This window comes from Hevea brasiliensis, chromosome 13, assembly GCF_030052815.1.
Source record: "Hevea brasiliensis isolate MT/VB/25A 57/8 chromosome 13, ASM3005281v1, whole genome shotgun sequence".
NCBI classification, from domain to species: domain Eukaryota; kingdom Viridiplantae; phylum Streptophyta; class Magnoliopsida; order Malpighiales; family Euphorbiaceae; genus Hevea; species Hevea brasiliensis.
In genome coordinates, this window is record NC_079505.1 from 89,646,067 (window position 1) to 89,670,265 (window position 24,199).

Sequence of the window (24,199 nt, forward strand, 5' to 3'; positions counted from 1 at the left end):
CCGTATTTATAGCGTCTGTTTCGAAACAATTGGTGGAACATCAACTTTAGAGCGTTGATTTGTATGATTATGGACGGTTAGAATTGCGATCCGTGTGCTCTGTGAATTGACCATTAGGATTTTGTTTCTTAAGCTGGAATAGAGAATTTGGACCGTCGATTTAGTGGCGATCGAGGGTTGGAATTCATTTGACAACAAAAACGCGGATTGCGACCACAAGGCGGCAATTTTTTCACGCGTTAGGCTGGCTGCTAATTTCGACAGGACCACCAATTTGTCCCTTAAAATTCGGCCCACTAGGCCCATTTGTCTTCAATATTCCATGGTCTTCTTAGTCCAGATTAAGGCCCATTTTGACTTTATTGGGCTTCACTCGGGGGCCCTTTTAATTTTATTAGTGGGCTTCATTGTCTGTTGGCCCGATTATTTTTGTGAGGGTAAGGCAAGTTATCCTTCTTCCACTGGGCATTTATTATTATTAATTTTTTTTTTGGGTGCCCAAATGAAACTTCCTTGTATTTGCATTATTTAAATATCAATTAGGCTAACTTTTAAAAAAATAAAAATAATAAATAAACAAATAAATAAGTCAATATAAAATCTAATCTAAAATGATCAAAAGACAACAATTAGAGATGGCAGATAATGTCATAAAGTCACTATCAAAGGTGAAGTGTATCAACATAATTAGTGAGAGGTAACCCAATTATGCCTGTAAATTAGGTATCACCATGTCTTCACTTTCCCATCATGTTCTTCCCTATATGATTGTCTCATAATTTTCTCTACTTTTACGATATCTACCACTACATTTACATCTGGGCACGATTCGGTTAGGAATTAAACTGTAATTAAAATGATTTAATTTTGAAATAAAAATTAAAGTAAAATAGATCAAAATTTTTGTTAATTGAATTTGAAATTGAATTGAATTGAAATTAGTTGAATAAATTGAATTAGAATAAAAGTTAAAATTAAATCAAAATCAGAAACCTTTAATTTGATTTTAAACCCTTGACTTTAAAATCAAACCGAACCATAATCATCTCTAAATATATTCGCATGGTTAAAAAATGAACAAATTATATGAATATAATATATTTGATAATTATACTTAAAAAAAAATCTCTCCCATCAAGATGAAATTACTAAAAACTCTTTCTTAGCATGGGTTATATTATTATTGTTATCATTTGAAAAAAAAAAGAAGTAGGTGAAAATAACACTTCTGAGGAAGCCAAACCAGCAGCAGGGAGAATATCGATTTTGGGAAACATCCAAGTAATTGGAGTATTATTATGATCCTCAATCTTATCAGTGGAAAGGACTATTATTTGAGAAAGAAGACAAACTATGAGCACATAATTTGGTGAACGTGTTAGGAAAGGGCTAAGCATAGCCTCTAATATGTGTGTTGCTGATGAGTCTCATTTTGTCTCAAACTGAGCAATTTCATTTTTTAGCAAGAAATTAAGATTCCTCCTCACATAAGGCATTGCCATTCCCTACCACTTCACCTAATTAATTCACGGGTTATGTTATGTTTTGATGCTATATTGCTTTTCACCTATACTGTATATTCTATGCTTAAATTAAGAGCAACCCATTTGAAAAATCCACTAATTCCTCTAGGGAATGAAATGGTTCACAATCTCAAGATAACTTGGCACTTGTGCAACCAAGATAAGCAAATCAATACTACAATTACCAAGGATAAAAGGAAGCCTACCAATTAAGCTAGTGTATTTATAAGAAAATTAGTTGGAATCCGCATTTTACCGAGATGGAACAAAGAAAACAGGACAAAAACCAAGCATCATGCGAGAAAAAGGCCAGCAAGAATACCCTTAACTTTTAATTACTCAAAATGGCAGAATAAAGTGGGCAGAATTTATGGAGCGTATACATGTACATTTTGTGGTCATCTCATAATGAAAAAGAAAGGCATGCTTGCTCTCTTCGTTGCTTCTTCCTCTTGGCCCTGGGTTGGTTTGGTTGTATTCTTTACCACTTGCTCTTCGTTCATGTCAGTCCAAAGAAAGAGACACGCCGAGACCAAGGCCTCCTCTCTCTCTCTCGCTTGTTTCTTTCAAGCAAGGCTGTCGCTGAAAATGAAAGGCTATATATAGCTATTGAAATTTTTGGTATTAACTGACAATTTATAAGACAACTAATAGCTGATCTTATGTTTGATTTTTAACTCCAAATTGAATGGATATATCATTGCTCAGAAGTGTTGTGTATGGAAGTGATCATGGGATACAGAGGAAAAATAATGAGGGATGAGGTGGGTTCTAATCATTAGAAGTACTTCTTCCATCAGGTCTTGTTTATGAAATGTTTCTTTATATCTATAAATATTAATGTTGTTACTGAATTGCCATTTTACAATGCCTTAAACTTTACAACCATGCTCAGGTAGTGATCCCCATGTGGCAGGATTTATATATATATATATATATATATAATGAGCATAAAGCATTGATAGATGTGCTAGCCATTGCACAAGCAGTAGATGAAATGGGTTATTTTCCATTCAAAGTATCAAGCCAAGAATCTCCCTGAAACAAAAGTATAAAATTAATGGGGTGTGAATTAAGAAAGCAATAGCTAAATATTTGATTTTTGAAGGTATAGTTTTGGTTTAACTTTGCCAACACTGCAAAGACTTTAAAATTTTACCTTCCAATTTTCCAACCATAATTACCTGCCTCCTTGTCCAAGAACAAGAACATGACCTACTTCTTTCCTACTCTTTATAATCGTCAAAGCAAATGAAACCTAATTCTTATTATGTTAGGTTTGTTACAGATCTTTCTTTTCATCTTAATTTCACCTCTATAAGGCTCAGCTATAATAACTCATCAGTTATTAAGATTAATTATTGATATATTTATATTAACTTAGTATTGTTTTTATGTGGAAATTAGGGAGTGAAAATTCGAATATAATATTTATAACATGAGTGATATCAGAATAAATTATATTAACGTAGTGTTAGTTAAGCAAAAATACTACTTTTTGCATGTGCTGGTTGACAAACCATAATTGCTTTTTGAAGGAGTGGTTGGCTCTAAACTTTTTTTTATTATACTAATTATTTTTCTAATCAAAGTAGTTATGGGAAGCAACAAACTTTCCAATAAAAATATATATAAAATCCTATATGGAATTCCATTCCCAATTGAAAATATTTAACTAAACTATTATATTTCCTTCTTTCTATGAAATACTCGTAAGTATTCTCTTGAAATTTACTTATAAGACAGATAAATGTGACTGAAGATACATTAAGTAATTTACAAATGGAAATAAGAGTATTTTCCAACTATAATGTTGAAGAGAAAGGGTTCAGTTTGTCCCCACAAAGGCACAATGCCTCACAATATACCATAAGTAAAGAGAGAGTTGTAAGAGTGTTAGGAAGGTATTGTATATTTAGGATTTTTTTTTACTGAAATTCAGTTTATTATAAATTCAACATATAAAATATATGATAAAACTTATTTATTAAATATATGAGTCTTACATGTTTATATTTTAGATTCATAATCGATCGAGTTGAGATAATAATCTTCCGTACCTCATATCACATCAAAAATCATTCCGGCCTCAACTTAATTAAGAAACAGAAAAAAAGGATTATGTTTTATGGAGAGGTTGAGATGTAGAATGTTCCAATGCCAAATGATTTCCTCAACTTTCTTTAGTAACACTCAATGGGAAAGAGCTTTTCTTGTGCCAAACAACGTCAATGATTGAGGACCTTTGTTACAAGATCCACCCAAGTAGTGGTATTCAATGTTTATTTCTTTTCACTATAAAAACATTTCAAAATATGATATTATTTAGGAATATTCAAGTTTCAAAAATATTCTTGATACCAGTTGTAAATGTACTTTGGAAAAACAAAATTTTTTTTTCTCTGTCTATGCAATTCAGAAGCACATCCTTATAATATGGAGAAATGCCAACACCTTGAAAGGATTGGTAGAGCAGTAGTGGCATATATTATACAAAGCCATGAATGATAGTACTAAGCAATCATGCTGATAGTGGTACCACCATTTTCATGTTGGTATTCTTTGGTTATTTTGGGCAACTATGGGCATTTTAGTAAACTGCTAAAACTTACCAGGTCTTGCCTGCATAGAGTAAAAACTACTACAACCTCTCTCTCTCTCTCTCTCTCTCTCTCTCTCTCTGTGCTTCACCTTCACGAGCTCACGTTCCATTAATCCATACTGAACAAAGACAAAAGCTCATAGGATTTTTTTAGATACCTCACTTTACCCTAACACCCCTCTGTCTCTCTCTCTTTTACTCGTGATATTATCTTCATATATGTAAATCAAATCCAACCATTAGATACCCAGTTATGAATCCAATTTGTTCTTTTCTTTATCTCGAGGAAAATCCTCAACCATATATATAAAAATATATATTGTTCTTTTCTTTGGGTGTGTATGCTTTATTCTGTATTTTCCTCTGTTTTTCATGGCTGCTGCTACTACTGATACTCAAATCTTTCAAAACCTTGAGAATAACAATGAAAACAGCAACAATGATGTTAGGAGACAAGAGATACAAGCTGCCATTGCCAAAGCAGTTGAGCTTAGAGCTCTCCATGCTGCTCTCATGCACGGAAACAGCCCTGCCAATCGCAAATTTCGATCTTCCTCCCCTGTTTCACTCCCTGTTTCTCAGTTTTCTGCTCAAGATTACCCTGTTTTCACTCCTGTAAGTTTCAGCTTTTTTTTTTTTTAACCGTTTCAAATGTAAATGTTCATTTTTGTTGGCACATATCTCATCTCATTGTTTTTTCTTTCTTGAAAAAAAATATGGTTTCGTGAATTTTGCTCCTTTGCCTTTGTTTTGCTTCTAGATGAAAAAGAAGTTTTCAAGTTCATTATCGAGTTAACAAAGCCATGGAATTTAATTTCGCATGTTGTTGTTGTTGTTGTAGTTGATGAGATTACGAAATGTGTGCTTACCAAGTTATTATGTGCAATTAACTTCAAACAGAATTGAATGATCAAAAAGATACTACATATAGATGACCTCAATTATTTCGAATTAAAGTTTAGTTGTTATCCTCTGTGCATTAATTATTGCTTAATAAATTCTGGCTACTTGCTGTCGTGGAATATTTTTTGTTCATTATAGCTTTTCCATGCTTCAGACTTGAATGTTGCCTTTGGTTTTCAATTGCAAAGCTTGGTTTTGTAAATCAACAACATCTTTTTTTCTTTTTAAATTTGTTCTGATTATCAGCAAGAGTTCCTTACACTCTGCCTCACTGAGTCCATAATTGCTGCTTTCAGTCTGTAATGGAAGTTTTAATTGGAGTATTCCCTTCATCTCTACTAATTATTATATAATACCTTTTTAATTAGAAGAATGCTGTTCGTATGTTATAGCAACCCTTGATGAATTCCTTTTTTTCCCCCACAGAGTTATGAGGACGAGCCATTACCCGGGCTTGAGTCGCTGCCAAAATCAAGAACATTATCAGAAAGTTGGGATGAGTATGGGCTAGGAGGGAATGGAATGGCCAGTTTGGAATCTCACATTTGTCCGGCTGAAGATCAAAAATCCGTCACTGGTTCTTCTGCAAAAAATATTACTGTGCTTCACGCATCACCCCGAGCAGAATTCTACAAGAGTAGGAGAAATAGCTTGGCAGACTTCAAATCTGTATCTTCTTGCAATAGGGGCAAACCAGCCCCTATTACCTCTGAGTCTGAAAATGTAACTAGGAACAGCAGGAATTCTAACATCGTTGTACCATGGACAGATTCTCATTCACCTGCTCAACCACACCCGAGAAATAAAGGAATGATTTCATGGTTGTTCCCAAAGTTAAAGAAGAAGCAGAAGAATGAGAGTTCATCGAATAGAGCAGAATCTGAGGAAGTTTCCCAGAATTTCAAGGACTTGGGCATATTGTCAATTGAAACATTGAAGAGAGAGTTGACAGAAGCGAATGAGAATCGAGATGCAGCGTTAATGGAGGTTGCTGAAATGAAGTCTTCATTGGGAGAACTAAAGCAGAAGATCGAGTACTTGGAGAGTTACTGTGAAAAGCTGAAGAGAGCCTTAAGGCAAGCTACACTGGCAAAAGGTTCACAAGTAATGGAAAAACTAGGAAACTTCCCCAGGAGAGGGAAACCCAATGATGGAAACGGAGAAAACTCAATGCCGGTAAGCGAAGAGGTAATGGTGGAGGGCTTTTTGCAGATTGTATCAGAAGCAAGATTGTCAGTGAAACAATTCTGCAAGACCCTAGTAGGGCAGATTGGAGAAACAGACGGTACTCTTATGGACAACTTGAACTTGCTTCTTCAGCCATATAAATTGTCTCTCAATTCAAGGTACTCCAAGGCAGTACTGTATCATTTGGAAGCAATCATTAACCAATCTCTCTACCAAGATTTTGAGAATCGTGTATTCCAAAAGAATGGTTCACCATTGCATTTAGATCCTCAACAAGATCGCCAAGCGCAGTTTGCATCATTTGTTGCATTGAGGAACCTAAGCTGGAATGAAGTTTCAAGGAAGGGGACTAAATATTACAGTGAGGAGTTTAGCAAATTTTGTGATCAAAAGATGGGTTGCATTATTACAACATTGAATTGGACAAGACCATGGCCTGAACAGCTTCTCCAAGCCTTCTTTGTCGCTGCTAAATGCATATGGTTGCTTCATTTGCTTGCTTTTTCATTCAATCCACCCCTGGGAATTTTAAGGGTTGAAGAGAATAGGAGCTTCGATCCACATTACATGGAGGATATGTTCATGGATAGGCAAAGATCACATGGTCCAAGCCGGGTTAAAATCATGGTGATGCCAGGGTTTTATGTTCAGGATAGGGTTTTAATGTGTAAGGTTCTTTGTAGGTACAAGTCTGCTGCTTAATTCAAGTAATTTAGAAGTTTTTCTTCTTACTTGGTGGGATTTTGAAAGGGAAGTCTATAAGGGTGTATTTAATAAAAAGTTGAAATGGGTTTGCTGAAAGTTGTAATACTAACAAAGCAGGGTAGGCATTGGGTTGAGGATTAAGTGAAGTTTTGGAAGGCTTTAAGTGATATAATTGGTTTTCTTTAACCATAATTATTGTACTATCTTATCTATTATCAAAGTGTGAGACCATGACATATCAATTGTAATGGCACTATTGGCAATTGCCATTCCACATATACACCATCGTTTCTATATATGGAAAATTTTTTATTTATTTAGACTACAAGGCATATTAAGAGATGTATTTTATGCAGAATTCATTAAAGTTATATGAAAAAAATCATTTGTTTTAAATATATTAAGTTATATAAGCTGGGTGTAGATGTAGACCAAAAAAAAAAAAACTCATCACGTGCCCATCAATTAATCTGGAAATTTTTGTGTTCATTGTAATTTGCTAGCAAACCCAACAGTAGGGATTCTTCAGTATTTTGTGATTCTCATCTAAATGTCTCAGCTACGCTGCTTTATTTATTTATTTATTTCTAAGAACAGATATATCTTCACTATGTATTTCTCTCGATTTCACGCCGCCTAGCTTTGCTACGGTCGATTTGGTTTAATTTCAGATTAAAATTGATATTTTTGATTTGTAGAATCCAAAATTTTAAATTAATTTTAAATTTCTTTTTTACTTGGGATTCCTTTCGATCGGATTTAGTTAAAATTGAATTTTTATTTTTTAATTTTCCTTTTATTCTAGTTGAATCAGACCAAAACTGCATTATCCTATTTTGGTTCGATTCAAATAAAAAATGAAAAAAAAAAAATCTGATTTTAATTCATAAATTTTTTACTCTAATTTCTAATCTTACCGTGACTAGTCTGACCCACCATTGATTTTGTATTTTGAAGCCATTAATTATGGCTTAAGCCATTCTTGGAGCTAGCCCATCGAACAGACCAAACAAAGTGAAATTGGTATCTTTTTGAATTGCAATTCCTTAACCCATTTTGCACCACTTATATTTCCACAATTGCCAATTATGCTCCCAAATAACCTGTCAATTTTTTTTTTTTTATTGAGGAGAAAGATTTTAGTTGTTTTAACTCAAAAGACAAAGGAGTAAGGGTTTCTTACCAGGAAAATTTTTCTTTCACTGATCTTCACAGCAATCAAAATCAACGGACAGAAACCAAGAAATCAATAATTTTAGAAGAGATAACGAGACTAAACTTGAAATCATTTAATTACACAAGGAATTCTCCGGACAAGAAGAAGCGTTCACTGTCAAAAAGAATGCAGTAGCAAGTTAGAGAAGGTCACCATCAAATAATTAAAGTACATTAAATTTAATTTATAATTAATTTATAATTAAATTTTTTTTGAAACACCATCAAATAATAATATCAAACAAATCCTAATCAGCTCCCTTCCCTTCAAGAATTTCTCTGCTCTACAGAAGTTCCTAGTGTGGCTTGCTTCACTGATTACGCACACATTTTAGAAACTTTAGTAGTGTTTCCTTCATCATGGATGACAGCCATATCGACTTCACTTGTGCAAGCTACAGAGTTCAAGCATGTGGTATTGGAAAAAGATGATGAAGAAGAATTCCACATTAGTTATATAATTATCTATTAATGATGACGCATAAAGTTTTGATTTAAGACGTTGGATTATTAATCTTTTATATTGAGAAAAAAAATCTGTCTACTCATGTTTTTTGATGTATTATTTTCAAATTAATTGGATAAATTCAGCACGCAGAACTCAAAAAAAAAAAAAAAAGGTTCCAACAATTAACTTCATCATCTCCTTCAAAAAGAAATAACACAGACAAAAGAAAATATAGTAATGTTCCCTTTCATGGCACAAGGCCATATCATTCCTTTCCGAGCATTAGCCCTTCAATTAGAACAAACCGAGAATTACACCATCACTTTTGTTAACACCTCCCTAAACATCAAGGAACTCAGATCGTCACTTCCTGCTGACTCCTCCATTTGCCTTGTCGAAATCCCTTTTAACAGCTCCGACTATGGTCCCCCTTCTCATACTGAGAAACCGGTTCTATTCCTTACCATCTCGTACCCAACCTTTTTCATGCTTCTTTCACTCTCAAACCTGGTATAAATAATCAGTGATATAAAAATTATTTCATATCAAAATAGTTATATCTATTTATTAAAAGGCATCAAAAATAATTATTTATTACCGACAATTGTATTTATTATAAGACATATGTATAAACAAATATAATTGTTCTATTCTAAGAGGTATAAGTGAACAGATATAATTATTTTAAGAGATATGAAGTAAATTATTGTATCTGTTATAAAATTTGCAAGTGAACAGATGTAATTATTCTAATAGATACAAAGTGAACTATTATATCTGTTCGAAGAGGTGTAAATGCTTGATAAATAGCAATAGTTTTGAATAAAATTTTATTATCTCTTTCTATTCTATCTTTTCTCTTTACTTTTACTTACAGTCAATGTTATTATTCTTTAATTCGTTCTTAGGAGAATTCTAGAATTGTTATTTAAAATTATGCTTTTTGGCTTTATTATCCTGGAGGGATCTGCTCAAACTACTCGGCAATAACATAGTGGGGAGTATAATTCCCTTAAGGAGAGTGACTACACGATCAAAGTCTATTGCTATTGTTATTATTATTTTTCTAACAATTTTAAGAGAATTATACAACAATGGAAGCTTCTGGTACCGGTGTTTCTAATTCTGTTTTCAACAAAATAGTCAATCCTGATTTCTTCAAAATGGAGATTTTGATGAAACCAATTTCCCTCCCTAGAAGGATAAATTATTATTTTTGTTACTAAATTGGGTGTTGCATATATGCTAAATGACAATCTGTCCAAAATTCCTGAACCATCTGATAGTGAGGATGCAACAGGCACAGCATCTCGAAAGAAACGTGAAGAAGATGAAGTTCGATGCAGAGGATTTATTATGAATTCTCTTTTTGATAGATTATATGATTTATTTGGACTCATCAAAAATCCATAAAAAATCTAGCAAGCCTTAAAAAATAAGTATACTAATGAAAAATAATGTATGAATAGATTTTTAAGTATGAAGTTTTTTGAGTTTCAAATGTAAGAAAATAAATTTGTTATGAATCAATAAGATAAATTGCTTGTTTTAGTATCTACGCTCAAAGATTTGAAAATAGAAGTGTTTACAAAACTTCAAGTGGCTACTGTGATTGCAAAATACCCACCACTTGGAATGATTATAGAAAGACATGAGAGAAGTTGATACTATTTTAGGTATCAAAGTTAAAAAATATGGTGGGATTTTTGCTTTGAGTCAATCTCATTATATTGATAAGATTCTTTCTAAGTATGATCATTTGTATACTAAAGAAACTAATATTTCTTTTGATGTTTCTAATAAATTAGTTGTAAATTCGAGAACATCTGTAAGTCAATGCTAGTGCAATTGATAGTTTGATATATGTTATGCATTGTACTAGGCCATATATTATTTTTGCTGTTTGTAAACTTTCAAGATATACTCATAATCCTAGCACTGATCATTGGAGAGCTGTTGGAAGAGTTCTTGGTTATCTTAGAAGGATAAAATCTTTTGTCTTATTTTACAATAAGTTTCCTTCAATACTTGAGGGTTATAGTTGTGCTAGTTGGATAACTAGCATTAATGATAATAAGTCGACATCTGGTTAGATATTCACTTTAAGTGGAGGAGCTATCTCATGGGCTTCTAAGAAACAGACATGCATCGCCCATTCCATAATGGAATATGAGTTTATTGCTTTAATAGCAGCAGGTAAAGAGGCAGAATGACTAAGAAATTTATTGCTAGATATAAAGTTGTGGCCACATTCGATGCCAGCAATCTCTTTGCACTGTGATAGTAAAGCTATTATGTCTAGAGCATTTAGCAAGATTTATAACAGCAAATCTAGGCATATTGCTTTAAGACATAGGTATGTTAGATAACTAATTTTTTATGGTATTATCATAGTTATATATATCAGATCAAAGAACAATCTTACTGACCCATTAACCAAAGGGCTCCCAAGAGATATGATTGGTAGCATTACATGTGCGATTGGTCTAAAATTTTTCTAACTTGTCACTAGTAATTGGAATTTACCTTTCTTATTGCTCAGCAATTTTAAATGTTTAAAAGGTAATAATAAATTATAGTTTGTGGTAGTTTGAGAGCACTAAAAATTTAAGCAGTGCTTAAGAAAAAGAGGTTGAGTATTTATTACTCTTAATGAAGATACTGGGTTTAGTTTAGAACTAAGAAGTCCATAATTGTAACTTAGTTTAAACTTCACCAATATAAACACAAGAAGTGGTACCGCTTCTATTAAAGTTTGGATAATAAAACTTTATAAGTATTTATGAATTCAGGAGGTAGAACAATGCCATAATATGGTGCTAAAACTCACTGTGAATGTGTTAAAGAAGTTGATAAGATTTATGTGTGTGTATAATATTATAATACCCATCATTTTCCAATCTTGGAATATCTCTTCTTGACGAAATATTATGATGAAGAGTGAGACTTTACTTATAAGAAAGTGACAGTAGGAGGTGAGAATATATTCATGTATGTGTGTTTAAAATATTCAAAATGTATTTAAGAATTAAAGAATATTTTAAGGGTTTTGTTCTTTAAAAGTTATAAAGTGATTGTTTTGAGCAGAAGGAGTTTCGGCAGTTGAAGGATAGGCTTTTGGCAGCCGCAGTCCTTTTTATTGGTCAAATACCCATTTGAGAATAATCTACTCTGGCAACTAAAAGTCTCTTGATGGAGAGGGCATAAAAGGGATCTCAGCTCATTTTTTGCCTAAAATACTTGGGTTTCTTTCTTTTCTTTCTCTCTCTCAATTACTGGGGCATACAATGACCTTTTTGAAGAGATTTTCTTGAGTTTTTGAAGATCTGGAGGTGGATTCTTTCATTTGAAAGTGGGAAAGAGTAGATTCAAGCTTTGAAACTTTGGTTCTCTCACCTCCAAGCTCTAAGAAAAGAGGTAACATTCTTTTCTTCTTGATCTAATAGATAGATCTAAGAGAGTTAATGAGGAATTGGGTTTCTAAAGCTTTAATTTCATGAAAAGTTATTCTAAGTTAAGTTTTTGATGAGGTTTATGCATGTTGGGTTTGGGGAAAACCTAGGATTTGAGTTTTGATGAATGTATGTGGGGTTTAAGCATGTTTTCTAATTGTTATAGGTCCTAGAGATGTGTATATGTGATGAGATTGTGTTTTGAAACCTTGAAAAGAGTTTTGAGGCTTTTAGGAGAATAAAGCTGCAAGTTTTCGACTTGAGAATTCTGAAAATTCCTAGGTTCGGTTGTCGAAAGTTAAAGGTTCGGCAGTCGAAGCTTGCATTTTCTTAGAAGATCTGAAAATTTTCTAGGTTTGGCAGCCAAAGTCCCAGACTTCGGTAGACGCAGTGGCTACTGCCCAAAATTGGGTACCTGATATTCCAAGGTTCGATAGCCGAAGTCTAAGGTTCGACAACCAAACTTGGTTCTACCCACTTATTTTCTCCTTTGATTCCAAAATTTCAAAATCTAATCTCATGGCTCCTAAGGGCCAAGAATAGGATGTTTATATTATGTATAGAGTTTTAGAGCTTTGTGTAATACTCTAAGGTCTGATTTGATAGGATCGGGCTTGAGGGACTTGGAAGAGTAAGGATCTGAGGATAACTCTCGTTCGAGTAAGGAGATTGATAGGTTGTAAGAGGTGAGCAACTCTAACATTAATAAAATGAATACTATTTACAGGTTCTAACCTTAATAAAATAAACACTATTTACAGGTAATTAATAAGCATCCTCATGTATCATATTATATTTATTTAGGATGTATGCATCTAGAACACGAAGAGGTTGCATAATTGCAAAAATTACTGTTGGTGCATTGATGGATATTAGATGACCCATTACTCTCCCCATGTTATGTTATGTAATGTTATGGATCCATAAGTAAATCATAAGGGTAGATCTTGATATTGCTCTTCAAAAGAGATTTGATAGTTGTCCCTGAGTAAATGATACAAGTCATGTTTAAAAGGAAAGTTTGAGGAGTTATTAGTGATAATGTTCATCTTATGTGAAATGTATGTGATGTAAAAATCTATGTGAATGATGCATTGCACATGTGTGAATGATGCATTGCACATGAATGAATGACGCAATTAATAATGATTACTCATTGAGCTTGTATAAGCTTACCCCATTCCTCAAACATCTAGGTGCAGGATTGCAGGACTAGAAGAATTCCTTGAAAAGAGAGCGTCAGGAGTAATCTTAGGCTTTTCATACGTATGATGTATAGGTAGATAGACATGTAACTTATAAATGGATAGTACTGTGCTGATAATTTAAGGAACAATGTAATAATTATTTAAGTATAACGTTGTATATATTGTGTTAACCCTTGTGTAGGTACATTTATTGAACATTATACTTTGGATCTTATTTTTTATTTTAATTTCTAATTTTAATTCATAAATTTTCTATTCTAATTTCTAATTTTACCGTGACTAGTCTGACCCACCATTGGTTTTGTATTTTAAAGCCATTAGTTATGGCTTAAGCCCTTCTTGGAGCTAGCCCATCGAATAGAGCAGAGAAAGTGAAATTGTTGTCTTTTTGAATTGCAATTCCTTAACCCGTTTTGCACCACTTATATTTCCACAGTTGCCAATTATCCTCCCAAATAACCTGTCAAATTTTTCTTTCTTTTTTTTTTTTTTAATTGAGGGGAAAATTTTAGTTGTTTTAACTCAAAAGACAAAGGAGCAGGGGTTTCTTACCAGGAAAAATTTTCTTTCACCGATCTTCACAGCAATCAAAATCAACGGAGAGAAACCAAGAAATCAACAATTTTAGAAGAGATAACGAGACTAAACTTGAAATCATTTAATTACACAAGGAATGATTTTATTATTTTACCCGGACAAGAAGAAGCGTTCACTGTCAAAAAGAATGCAGTAGCAAGTTAGAGAAGGTCACCATCAAATAAGTAAAGTACATTAAATTTAATTTATAATTAATATATTTATTTTTTTTAAAACACCATCAAATAATAATATCAAACAAATCCTAATCAGCTCCCTTCCTTTCAAGAATTTCTTTGCACTACAGAAGTTCCTACTGTGGCTTGCTTCACTGATTACGCACACATTTTAGAACTTTAGTGGTGTTTCCTTCATCATGGATGACAGCCATATCGACTTCGCTTCTGCAAGCTACAGAGTTCAAGCATGTGGCATTGGAAAAAGATGATGAAGAAGAATTCCCCATGAGTTATATAATTATCTATTAATGATGACGCATAAAGTTTTGATTTAGGACGTTGGATTATTAATCTTTTATGTTGAAAAAAACAAATCTGTCTACTCATGTTTTTTGATGTATTATTTTCAAATTAATTGGATAAATACAGGACGAAGAACTCAAAACAAAATGGGTTCCAACAATTAACTTCATCATCTCCTTCCAAAAGAAATAATGTCACAGGCAAAAGAAAACATAGTAATGTTCCCTTTCATGGCACAAGGCCATATCATTCCTTTCCTAGCATTAGCCCTTCAATTAGAACAAACCAAGAATTACACCATCACTTTTGTTAACACCTCCCTAAACATCAAGAAACTCAGATCGTCACTCCCTGCTGACTCCTCCATTCGCCTTGTCGAAATCCCTTTTAACAGCTCCGACTATGGCCTGCCTCCTCATACTGAGAACACCGATTCTATTCCTTACCATCTCGTACCCAACCTTTTTCATGCTTCTCTCGCTCTCAAACCATCATTCAAGAAGCTCATTGCTGATCTTGTGAAGGAACAAAATGGCCACCCACCACTTTGTATCATCACAGGCATATTCTTTGGCTGGTGTGCAGAGATTGCCCATCAGTTTGGCGCCTTTCATGCTATATTTTTTGGGGGTGGTGGTTTTGGCTTTGCTTGTTACTACTCTCTGTGGTTAAACCTACCCCACCGGGATATAAATTCTGATGAATTTACTTTACCAGATTTTCCAGAAGTTGGTGCAATTCATGTCACACAGTTAGCAGATCATTTGAGAGAAGCCAATGGTAGCGATCCGTTCTCTGTTTTTCTGCAGCGGGTGCTTCCAGAATGGTCCAATGCTGATGGGATTTTGCTTAATACAGTGGAGGAACTTGACAAACTTGGATTGATGTATTTTAGGCGTGAAATTTGCCGCCCAATTTGGCCAATTGGGCCAGTACTCCTGTCCAAGAGAAGCCAAGATCAAATTGGAATTACTTCTGAACTCTGCAAAAACTGGCTCAACACAAAACCTGTGAATTCAGTTCTATATATATCATTTGGTTCACAGAACACTATATCTGCATCACAAATGATGGAGCTAGCCATGGCATTGGAGGCTAGCGGCAAAAACTTTATCTGGGTTGTCAGGCCACCTATTGGATTTGACATCAATTTGGAATTTAGAGCAAAAGATTGGTTCCCTGAAGGATTTGAAGAAAGAATCAAAGATTCAAAAAGAGGGTTACTGGTGCATAAATGGGCACCACAACTGGAAATTTTGTCTCACAAGTCAGTGTCAGCATTTCTGAGTCATTGTGGGTGGAATTCAGTGCTCGAATCTCTAAGCTATGGTGTGCCATTAATTGGGTGGCCAATGGCAGCAGAACAATTCTACAATGTTAAGCTTTTGGAAGAAAAGATAGGAGTATGTGTGGAGGTGGCTAGAGGAAAGATCTGCGAAGTTAGCCATGAAGATATAGTGAAAAAGATAGAGTTGGTGATGAATGGGACAGACAAAGGGGTGGAAATGAGAAAGAAGGCTTGTGGAGCGAAAGACATGATTAAGGATGCAGTGAAATGCGAGAAAGATTTGAAGGGGTCCTCTGTGAGAGCCATGGATGAGTTCTTGAATGCAGCACTAGCGATGCGGGACCAAAGAAAGATGCATTTTGTTTAGTAATTGGTGAATTACTAGCTATTCCTCATTCGAGATTTCCCTTCTAATAATGGACTTAAATTAGGAATAAATGAAATTTCTATTATTTAAATTTAGTGATAATAGAATTATATTTTGAATTATAAATTTTTTTTTTAATAATAATTAGTTCAAATCATATAAATTCATCTCCACTCTTTGGATCTCAATTCAGTAGTAAAGTGTCATGTGCTTTTTTCCATTTAAAAGAAAAAAAAAAAAGCAAGTGTCATGTGCTTTCTCTTTTCTCTTTGCTCAATAATTTTCAGTTCAGTAAGCCAGTGTTGACCGACAAGTTTTAAACCTCGAACAGCTTTTTTATTAGACTGATTAAACAAATAAATCATGTGAATTTTCTTAAATACATTCAAAACATCTATCTTCATTTATCATCTCATGTCATCTTCCAAGCTCTCGAAACTAAGCCAACCAAAGTAAAATAAGAAGGCAAGCCGTGCCTTAAAAAATGTCCTTCTAACAGCCTTTTAACATTAATATGACCCCCAAAAAAAAATATACATGACAACTGTTTTGGTATCTTTGGGTGTTTGATAAGTTTCTTTTTTTCTTTTGTCGGAAAGGTATTTGATAAGTTAGAACGGTGTATTATGGGATTTGAAATAAGTTTGAATTTTTAATTAGTATTTATAGTAAATTTAAATTTTATACATTAAAGTATTATTTACTTATTTTAAAAACTTTAAAATTATATTTTTAAAAATAAAATTTAAATATTTTTTAAATTGTAATTCAAGATATAAATTATTAATAAGAAGTATAATTTATAAAATTAAATGAATTTAAATAATATTTCAATATAGTGAAATTTGAAACAAATTTAAATAATAATAATAGTAATAAATATTCTATTGATTCTTATTTCTATTTTTAATTAATTTTAAGTTTTAAATTTGAGATAACTGAGATGTCACTTCGGGACTTCCAATCTTCCTCTAGAGAAGAAGAATGGCAGAAAGTAAGCAGAGAATAGTAATGATTCCGTTCATGGCGCAAGGCCATATAATCCCTTTCCTAGCTTTAGCCCTTCAACTTCAGCAGAGAAAAGATTATATGGTAACCTTTGTTAACACGCCTCTGAATATTCAGGAGCTAAGATCATCTTTGCCTCAGGACTCTTCTATTCACCTCCTTGAAATCCCCTTCAATAGCTCTGATTATGGCCTTCCTCCCAATACCGGAAACACCGACTCTCTTCCCTATGATCTCATCGCAACTTTTCTTCAATCTTCTCTAGCTCTCAAACCCGTTTTCAGGAAATTAATTTCTGATCTTGTCCACGAATCATGTTGTCAGCCTCCACTGTGTATCATCACAGACATGTTCTTTTCATGGTGTGCAGAGATTGCACCTGAGTTTGGAATTTTCCATGCGATATTTTGTGGAGGTGGTGGTTATGGCTTTGCATGTTTCAGCTCTTTGTGGCTGAACCTACCCCACCGGAACACAGACTCTGAGGAGTTCACGTTGCCAGATTTCCCGGAGGCTTCTAAATTTCATGTAACCCAGCTAACAGAACTTCTAAGAAAGACTGATGGTAAAGATTCCATTTCAGTGTTCCTAAGGAACATGCTTGTTGGATGGTATAATGCAGACAGGATTTTGATGAACACGGTGGAGGAGATTGACAAGCTCGGATTGATGTATTTCAGAAAAAAAATTGGCCGACCAGTTTGGCCAATTGGTCCAGCTCTATTATCCGCAAGAACCAGAGCTCGAGCAGGAAAAGAAACAGGAATCGCGCCAGAGGTATGTAAAAAATGGCTTGATACAAAACCGTTGAATTCTGTTCTATACATATCTTTTGGTTCGCAGAACACGGTATCAGCATCAAATATTATGCAATTAGCAATGGCATTGGTGGCTAGTGGCAAAAATTTTATTTGGGTTGTCAGACCGCCATTCGGCTTCGACATAAATTCGGAATTTAAAGCAAAAGAATGGTTGCCCGAAGGTTATGAAGAAAGAATAAAAGATTCAGGGAGAGGGTTACTAGTGCAAAAATGGGCACCCCAGGTGGAAATTCTGTCACATAGGTCTGTTTCTGCATTTTTGAGTCATTGTGGATGGAATTCAGTGCTTGAAGCTCTTAGCTGTGGTGTTGCAATAATGGGATGGCCACAGGCAGCCGAACAGTTCTACAATGTCAAGCTTTTGGAAGAGATTGGAGTTTGTGTGGAGGTTGGTAGAGGAAAAACCTGTGAAGTTAGACATGATGTTTTAGCAAGAAAGATTGAATTGGTGATGAATGAGACAGAGAAAGGAATAGAAATGAGAAGGAGAGTTTGTGAAGTGAGAGACATGATAAAAAAGGCCATTAAAGCTGAGGAAGGATGCAAGGGTTCTTCTGCTAAAGCGATGGATGAGTTCTTGAATGCTGCGTTGCTTATGAGAAAGGAGAGTAATAAGATGGGTACAAATGGGGAAGGTTCAAATTCAAAGCAGTTGTGTCCTTGCAGGGATGGTGCTGGTGAACAGTAAAATGCCACTGTTGTTGCGTTGTTGCCCACTTGTTCTTTGTTTTCGTCGTTGGAAAAGCATTGAAAAAACGTATGTTTTCCATTGCATTTTTCCATTGCATTTCAAATCCAAATCGGTTGGCAATTATTATTTTCCTTCAGTCAAATCTAGGTTTGCTTTGACAGCTAAATTTTTGGAGTAAGTTTGGAGAATTTGTTTATTTTTTTAATATTATTATTACATTGTGGTATGATATTAATTTATCAATTTTTGCAAATTATGAAGTTTTCTTCTAATTTTAATTTGCAAAAAGTAAAAGGGCTAAAAGAGAACTTTTTGCCAATTGAAAAATATTTTTTTTTTAATTGTAAATGCGTCGAATTACAAGGCTCAAAATTTTTAAAAGATATTTCATTTAACATATAAAGTAAAAGAAATAGTAAATCCTTGAAAGAAGCAATGGGGAATGGAAAATCAGGGATAAGGGAAACCCTGTGTAGCACTTGATAAATTTCCTAATACAAAGTTCCAAACAGGGCATGGACCACTGTATTGGAGGGATCGATCGATTGGCATTTCAAAGAGACACACCCATTAGCTTCAGACCTTGTTCATGAGATTAGATCTGTGTTGTTAAACTATCCTTTTCGTTATGTTGTTCTGCTAATTCATGAGCAGACTAGATAGCGAAGTGTGCTAGAGTAGGTTCCCTCCCCCGGATGGATTACTAATCCTCTCAACCAACTGGTTGCTTTGCTGGACAAGGATAGCTTTATTGTTTCTGGTGAATGATATTCGGTAACTATCACCCTTAATTATTTAATTTTATAAGTATTTTCGTTAAAATTATTAAATTTTATTCTTTTACAAAATCTATTAAATTTCAATTTAATTTCATAAAAATTATTATATATTGAAATTAAAAATTTTTACGTTAACTTATCAACTTATTTATTTTATAAATAAAATTATCTAACTAACGATAGGTAAATGTTTTTTATGTATTTTATTGTCTTATGAAACTAATAATATAAAATAATTTTATTTATAAAATAATCATTAAATTAATAAATTGACTTAAAATTTTTTAATTTCTATTTACAGTAATTTTTATGAAATTAAATTAAAATTTAATAAATTTTATAAAATAAATTAAAATTTAATAATTTTTATAAAAATAAAAATTAAATGATTGCGTTATATTTACCCGTAATATTTAGGGGTGTGCAAACGGTCAGTTCAGTTTTGAACCGAACCGAACCGATAAAACTTAAAATCGAAAATAAAAAATTTTAAAAATCAAACCAAACCGATTAATAAGAGAAAATCAAACTGAATCATATCGTTTTGATTCGATTTTAAAACGATCAAACTGAAATTTATAAATTGAGCATTTGATTTATAACTGGGTTTGGTTCGATTTTAAACCGATCAAACCTAAATCTTAAGGTTCGATTCGATTTTCTTTGATTTTCTTGATATATATATTAATAATTTCAGTTCGGTTCGATTTTTTTAATTTTTTATGAAAATAACCGAACCGAACAAATTAACCAAAATTATAAAAAATTATAAATCGAAATTATCAAAAATTATAAACCAAACCGAACTGATTAATTTTAAAATCGAACTGATTGAATCGAATTGACTCAATTCGATTCGATTTTTCGGTTTTAACCTCAAACTGCTCTCCCCTAGTAATGTTCATGTTCCAATTGAAAAAAAAAAAAAAAAAACCTTGGGTTGATAACGACAACCCAACCCAACCCAACCCACCCCAACCCCCTTTTTTGACCTGAAACATCCAGAAATCGCACGCAATGTCAACATATTTTATTACTACTACTATCTTTTTTCCTTCTGATGAAAATTCATTCAGTACTTATTTTTTTAGTGGAAAATTTATTCACTCCTTTGAAATAATAATAATTATTATTTTTATTTATTTACAATAACCTTAATCTTATATAAAAATTAATTTAATAATTTCTAAAATAAATAGAAAGTAAATGAATCTCAATGCTGTTGTTATATATGTACTTCCTCTGACTCACAAATGTAAGTTTTTTTTTTCCTTTTTTTCTATATGCTTTAAATTACGGGTCATTTCTTTTTAAATAATAGTTTATTTATTATTTTACTAATATGCTCCTATTTTTTTTATCTATAATCTCAATATCTAGTGATCTATTTGTCTTGATTATTTTTAGAGTCGAGCTATCCTGATTAATTTTAGAGTCGAGTTACTATCAAATCCATACAGAGAGAACTCTTTTAATGTAATTTTTTTCCTTTCATATGATTCAAACTCGATACCTTATTTAAGAGAGTCAAGTCTCTTTCACTTCAACACGAAACTTTACTCTATTTAATATGTATTGAAAAGGTAAAGTCTATTACTTTTAAAAATAATTTAATAATATAAATTATTTAATTTTAAATAAAACAACATAAATAGTGAATATACTGAGAAAATATTAAATAAAATTTATTGTTTAAATATATTAAATATTTTTTTTAATTCATATAAAAAATAAGTAAATCTACTCTATCTTTATGGAATGGTAAAAATACAACTTATGACTAATCCTTTAAATATAATAAAATTTTTCACAATTATATGAGAGATAAAATTCATATTTTCAGAAAAAAAATTTCTATATACCAGACTACCCCCCGTTATATAATGTAAAACTTTGTACTTCCGTATCATCATTCACCTCTTTCGAGCATGTTATGCGGTCTCGGAACAAAGCGGCGCATCCATTAGCTTTCAAAGCCACTCATGATCCTAATTTGCTTTGTAATTCATTGGCTAATATCGATTCGTACTTGACTCAATGCTTTTTGGGCACTGTTACGCATTGAAATTATGGATAAAAAAAAAGGACTTTTAAGAAAAAAAAATCAATATTAAAAAAATAATTTAAAAAATAATTTATAAAAATTATGATTAGAATTTATATATATATATAATTTAGTTTTAAAATAATTTTTAAAACTAAAGAGTTGCTGTATGAAAGATATTTTTGACTTTTGAATAGCAGCAACTTGGACCGGTGGTAGACTCACAACCTATCCTTCCTAGAGAAATGCGGTGTAATATTATTATTCTTTGTGGGGGAGTGTCAATATAGGAAACAAAGAAAAGGGTGCGTGAATTGCATCATTAATTATCTAAATGCTACCGTGCCGAGCAAGACCTAAAGCTGAACTCGCTCATCTCTATCTCCTCTCTCCTCCACCTCTTCCTCTTGCTTCTTCCTGATTTTTGGTATCGATCCATCAAAAATGGCACCAAGAAAAGAGAATATTGTGATGTTTCCATTCATGGCACAAGGCCATATCATCCCTTTCCTTGCTTTAGCCCTTCACATAGAGCGAACAAGAAACTATGACATAACCTTTGTTAACACTTCTCTCAATGTCAAGAAACTCAAGTATTCTCTTCCTCCTAACTCTTCCATTCGTCTTCTTGAAATTCCCTTCGATAGCTCTGATCATGGCCTCCCTCCTCATACTGAAAACACCGATGTCCTTTCTTACCCTCTCATCATCCGCCTCCTCCAGGCCTCCACTTCTCTTGAGCCTGCTTTTAGGAAACTCATTCAGGATATTACATGTGAGCAAGGAGGCCACCCTCCACTTTGTGTTATTGCTGACATCTTCTTTGGATGGACCGCTACTGTTGCTAAAGATCTTGGCGTGTTTCATGCGGTCTTTAGTGGTGCAGGTGGATATGGCTTGGCCTGTTATTACTCTGTTTGGCTAAGTCTTCCTCACAGGAAGACGAAATCGGACGAGTTTGAGCTGCAAGATTTCAAGGAAGTTTCAAAGCTTCAAGTGACCCAGTTGCCGTTGAGTATTTTAGAGGCGGATGGGACTGATCCTTGGTCTGTTTTCCAAAGAAAGAATCTACCAGCATGGATGGATTCTAATGGTATTTTGTTTAACACGGTGGAGGAGTTTGACCAGATTGGTTTGTCCTACTTCAGGCGAAAACTAGGCCGGCCGGCTTGGGCAGTAGGGCCAGTTTTGCTATCAACGGAAAACAGAGCTCGTTCCGGCATAGAAGCTGGTATAACGACAGATCTTTGCAAGGAATGGCTAGATACCAAGCCCGAGAATTCAGTTCTATACATATCATTTGGATCGCATAATACAATCGCTTCATCACAGATGATGCAATTAGCTATGGCTCTGGAGGCCAGCGGCAAGAATTTTATCTGGGTTGTTAGGCCACCGATAGGATTTGATATAAACTCAGAATTCAGAAGCAATGAATGGTTGCCTGAGGGATTTGAAGAAAGAATCAAAGAATCAGGAAGAGGGTTATTGGTGCATAAATGGGCACCCCAAGTGGAAATCTTGTCTCATAAGTCTACATGTGCATTTTTGAGTCATTGCGGATGGAATTCTACACTTGAAGCTCTAAACCACGGGGTACCATTGATTGGATGGGCAATGGCAGCAGAGCAATTTTTCAATGTAAAATTCTTGGAAGAAGATTTGGGGGTGTGTGTGGAAGTGGCTAGAGGGAAGACTTGTGAGGTTAGGTACCAAGAAGTAAAAGCAAAAATTGAATTGGTAATGAACGAGACAGAGAAAGGCAAGGAAATAAGGAAAAAAGCTCGTGAGGTCATGGAAATGATAAAAAATGCCATGAAAGATAAAGATGGTTTGAAGGGTTCCTCTGTGAAAGCGTTGGATGATTTTTTCCAAGCTGCATTGTCAATGAGAGAGAAGACCCAACAATAAGGCTATGGAGGTTTTTTTCCTATTTTAATATCTTTCACCTTTCCTTCCCTTTTCCATTAGCATAACATATTAATAATCATATTGCCATTTGTGATTTTTTTTTTTTTAACATGAATGGGGAATTGAAATTCAGTAATTTAAATAAGGCTGAACAACTGTGAAAACCAAAATATTTTTTGGTTTTTGAGTTGGACCAAAATAGGTATCTGTCTGCTCCATATGGATCTACCACCTTGGACAAAATAAATTATGGTTGTCATGACGTTTTTAAAAAATTATAAAAAGAAATTAATAAATGTACAATAATTTTATCATAATTATTTAATTATAATGAAATTTACATGAAATTAATGATTATTGGTTTTACATGTGCATTAATTTTGTCAAATAAAAAATCCATAATTTAGGAGTTGGTATGTGATTATTTTAGGAGCGACTTTGATAAAATTGAAAGAGTTTCTATCCTTGCTTTTAAATAAAATCTACAAAATTTATTAATCAGGTGTAATTTCGAGACTTTTATAATAAGAATTGTTTAATTTTCATTGTTTGATATATCAATTATTCTTTGATTTATTTAACTTTATTTAAATAGAAATTATAAAATTTAAATATCAATTAAAGAATATTCAAATTTATTTTGAAGTAAATTTTTATTTTTTTATTTAAAATTACTTTTGAAGATTTATTATTAACTCTGTACTATTAATTATTAATTATATAATGCACTTCATTTTTAATTTTAGTTATATTTTAATTTTTAAACTATTGAATTTGTAAAACACATCGAGGAATTGTTTTTCCATTATCCCAAAACGTAAATAATAACGAAGAAATTACGTAGTAGAGCTAAAGCCTAAAGTTTAACCCTGCAAATGAGGAGAAATCGAATAGAAAAAATAAAAAAAGAAAAAATAATTTCTCTTATATTATTTAAATAAATTATAAAAATGAGAGATATATAATTTTTTTTATAAGGTAAGAAGGA

The 24,199-nt window shown here is 33.1% G+C and overlaps 4 protein-coding genes across 4 annotated transcripts; all 4 read left to right on the forward strand.

Annotated features, from left to right (window-relative positions):
- The first annotated feature begins 4,011 nt into the window (after positions 1 to 4,011).
- LOC110641977 (IRK-interacting protein) lies at positions 4,012 to 7,237 on the forward strand. Its single transcript, XM_021793892.2, has 2 exons — positions 4,012 to 4,740; positions 5,455 to 7,237. Exons 1-2 carry the CDS (start codon positions 4,498 to 4,500, stop codon positions 6,916 to 6,918), a joined length of 1,707 nt encoding a protein of 568 aa, XP_021649584.2. The 5' UTR covers positions 4,012 to 4,497; the 3' UTR covers positions 6,919 to 7,237.
- Positions 7,238 to 14,428: 7,191 nt separating this feature from the next.
- Positions 14,429 to 16,083, forward strand: LOC110648600 (UDP-glycosyltransferase 92A1). Its single transcript, XM_021802886.2, has one exon. It carries the CDS (start codon positions 14,494 to 14,496, stop codon positions 15,955 to 15,957), a length of 1,464 nt encoding a protein of 487 aa, XP_021658578.2. The 5' UTR covers positions 14,429 to 14,493; the 3' UTR covers positions 15,958 to 16,083.
- Positions 16,084 to 16,869: 786 nt separating this feature from the next.
- On the forward strand, positions 16,870 to 18,643 carry LOC110648599 (UDP-glycosyltransferase 92A1). Its single transcript, XM_021802885.2, has one exon. It carries the CDS (start codon positions 16,942 to 16,944, stop codon positions 18,472 to 18,474), a length of 1,533 nt encoding a protein of 510 aa, XP_021658577.2. The 5' UTR covers positions 16,870 to 16,941; the 3' UTR covers positions 18,475 to 18,643.
- A 2,912-nt stretch (positions 18,644 to 21,555) lies between these two features.
- On the forward strand, positions 21,556 to 23,307 carry LOC110648597 (UDP-glycosyltransferase 92A1). The gene has a single exon (XM_021802880.2). The coding sequence runs from the start codon at positions 21,745 to 21,747 to the stop codon at positions 23,209 to 23,211; it is 1,467 nt and encodes a 488-aa protein (XP_021658572.2). The 5' UTR covers positions 21,556 to 21,744; the 3' UTR covers positions 23,212 to 23,307.
- Positions 23,308 to 24,199: the final 892 nt, after the last annotated feature.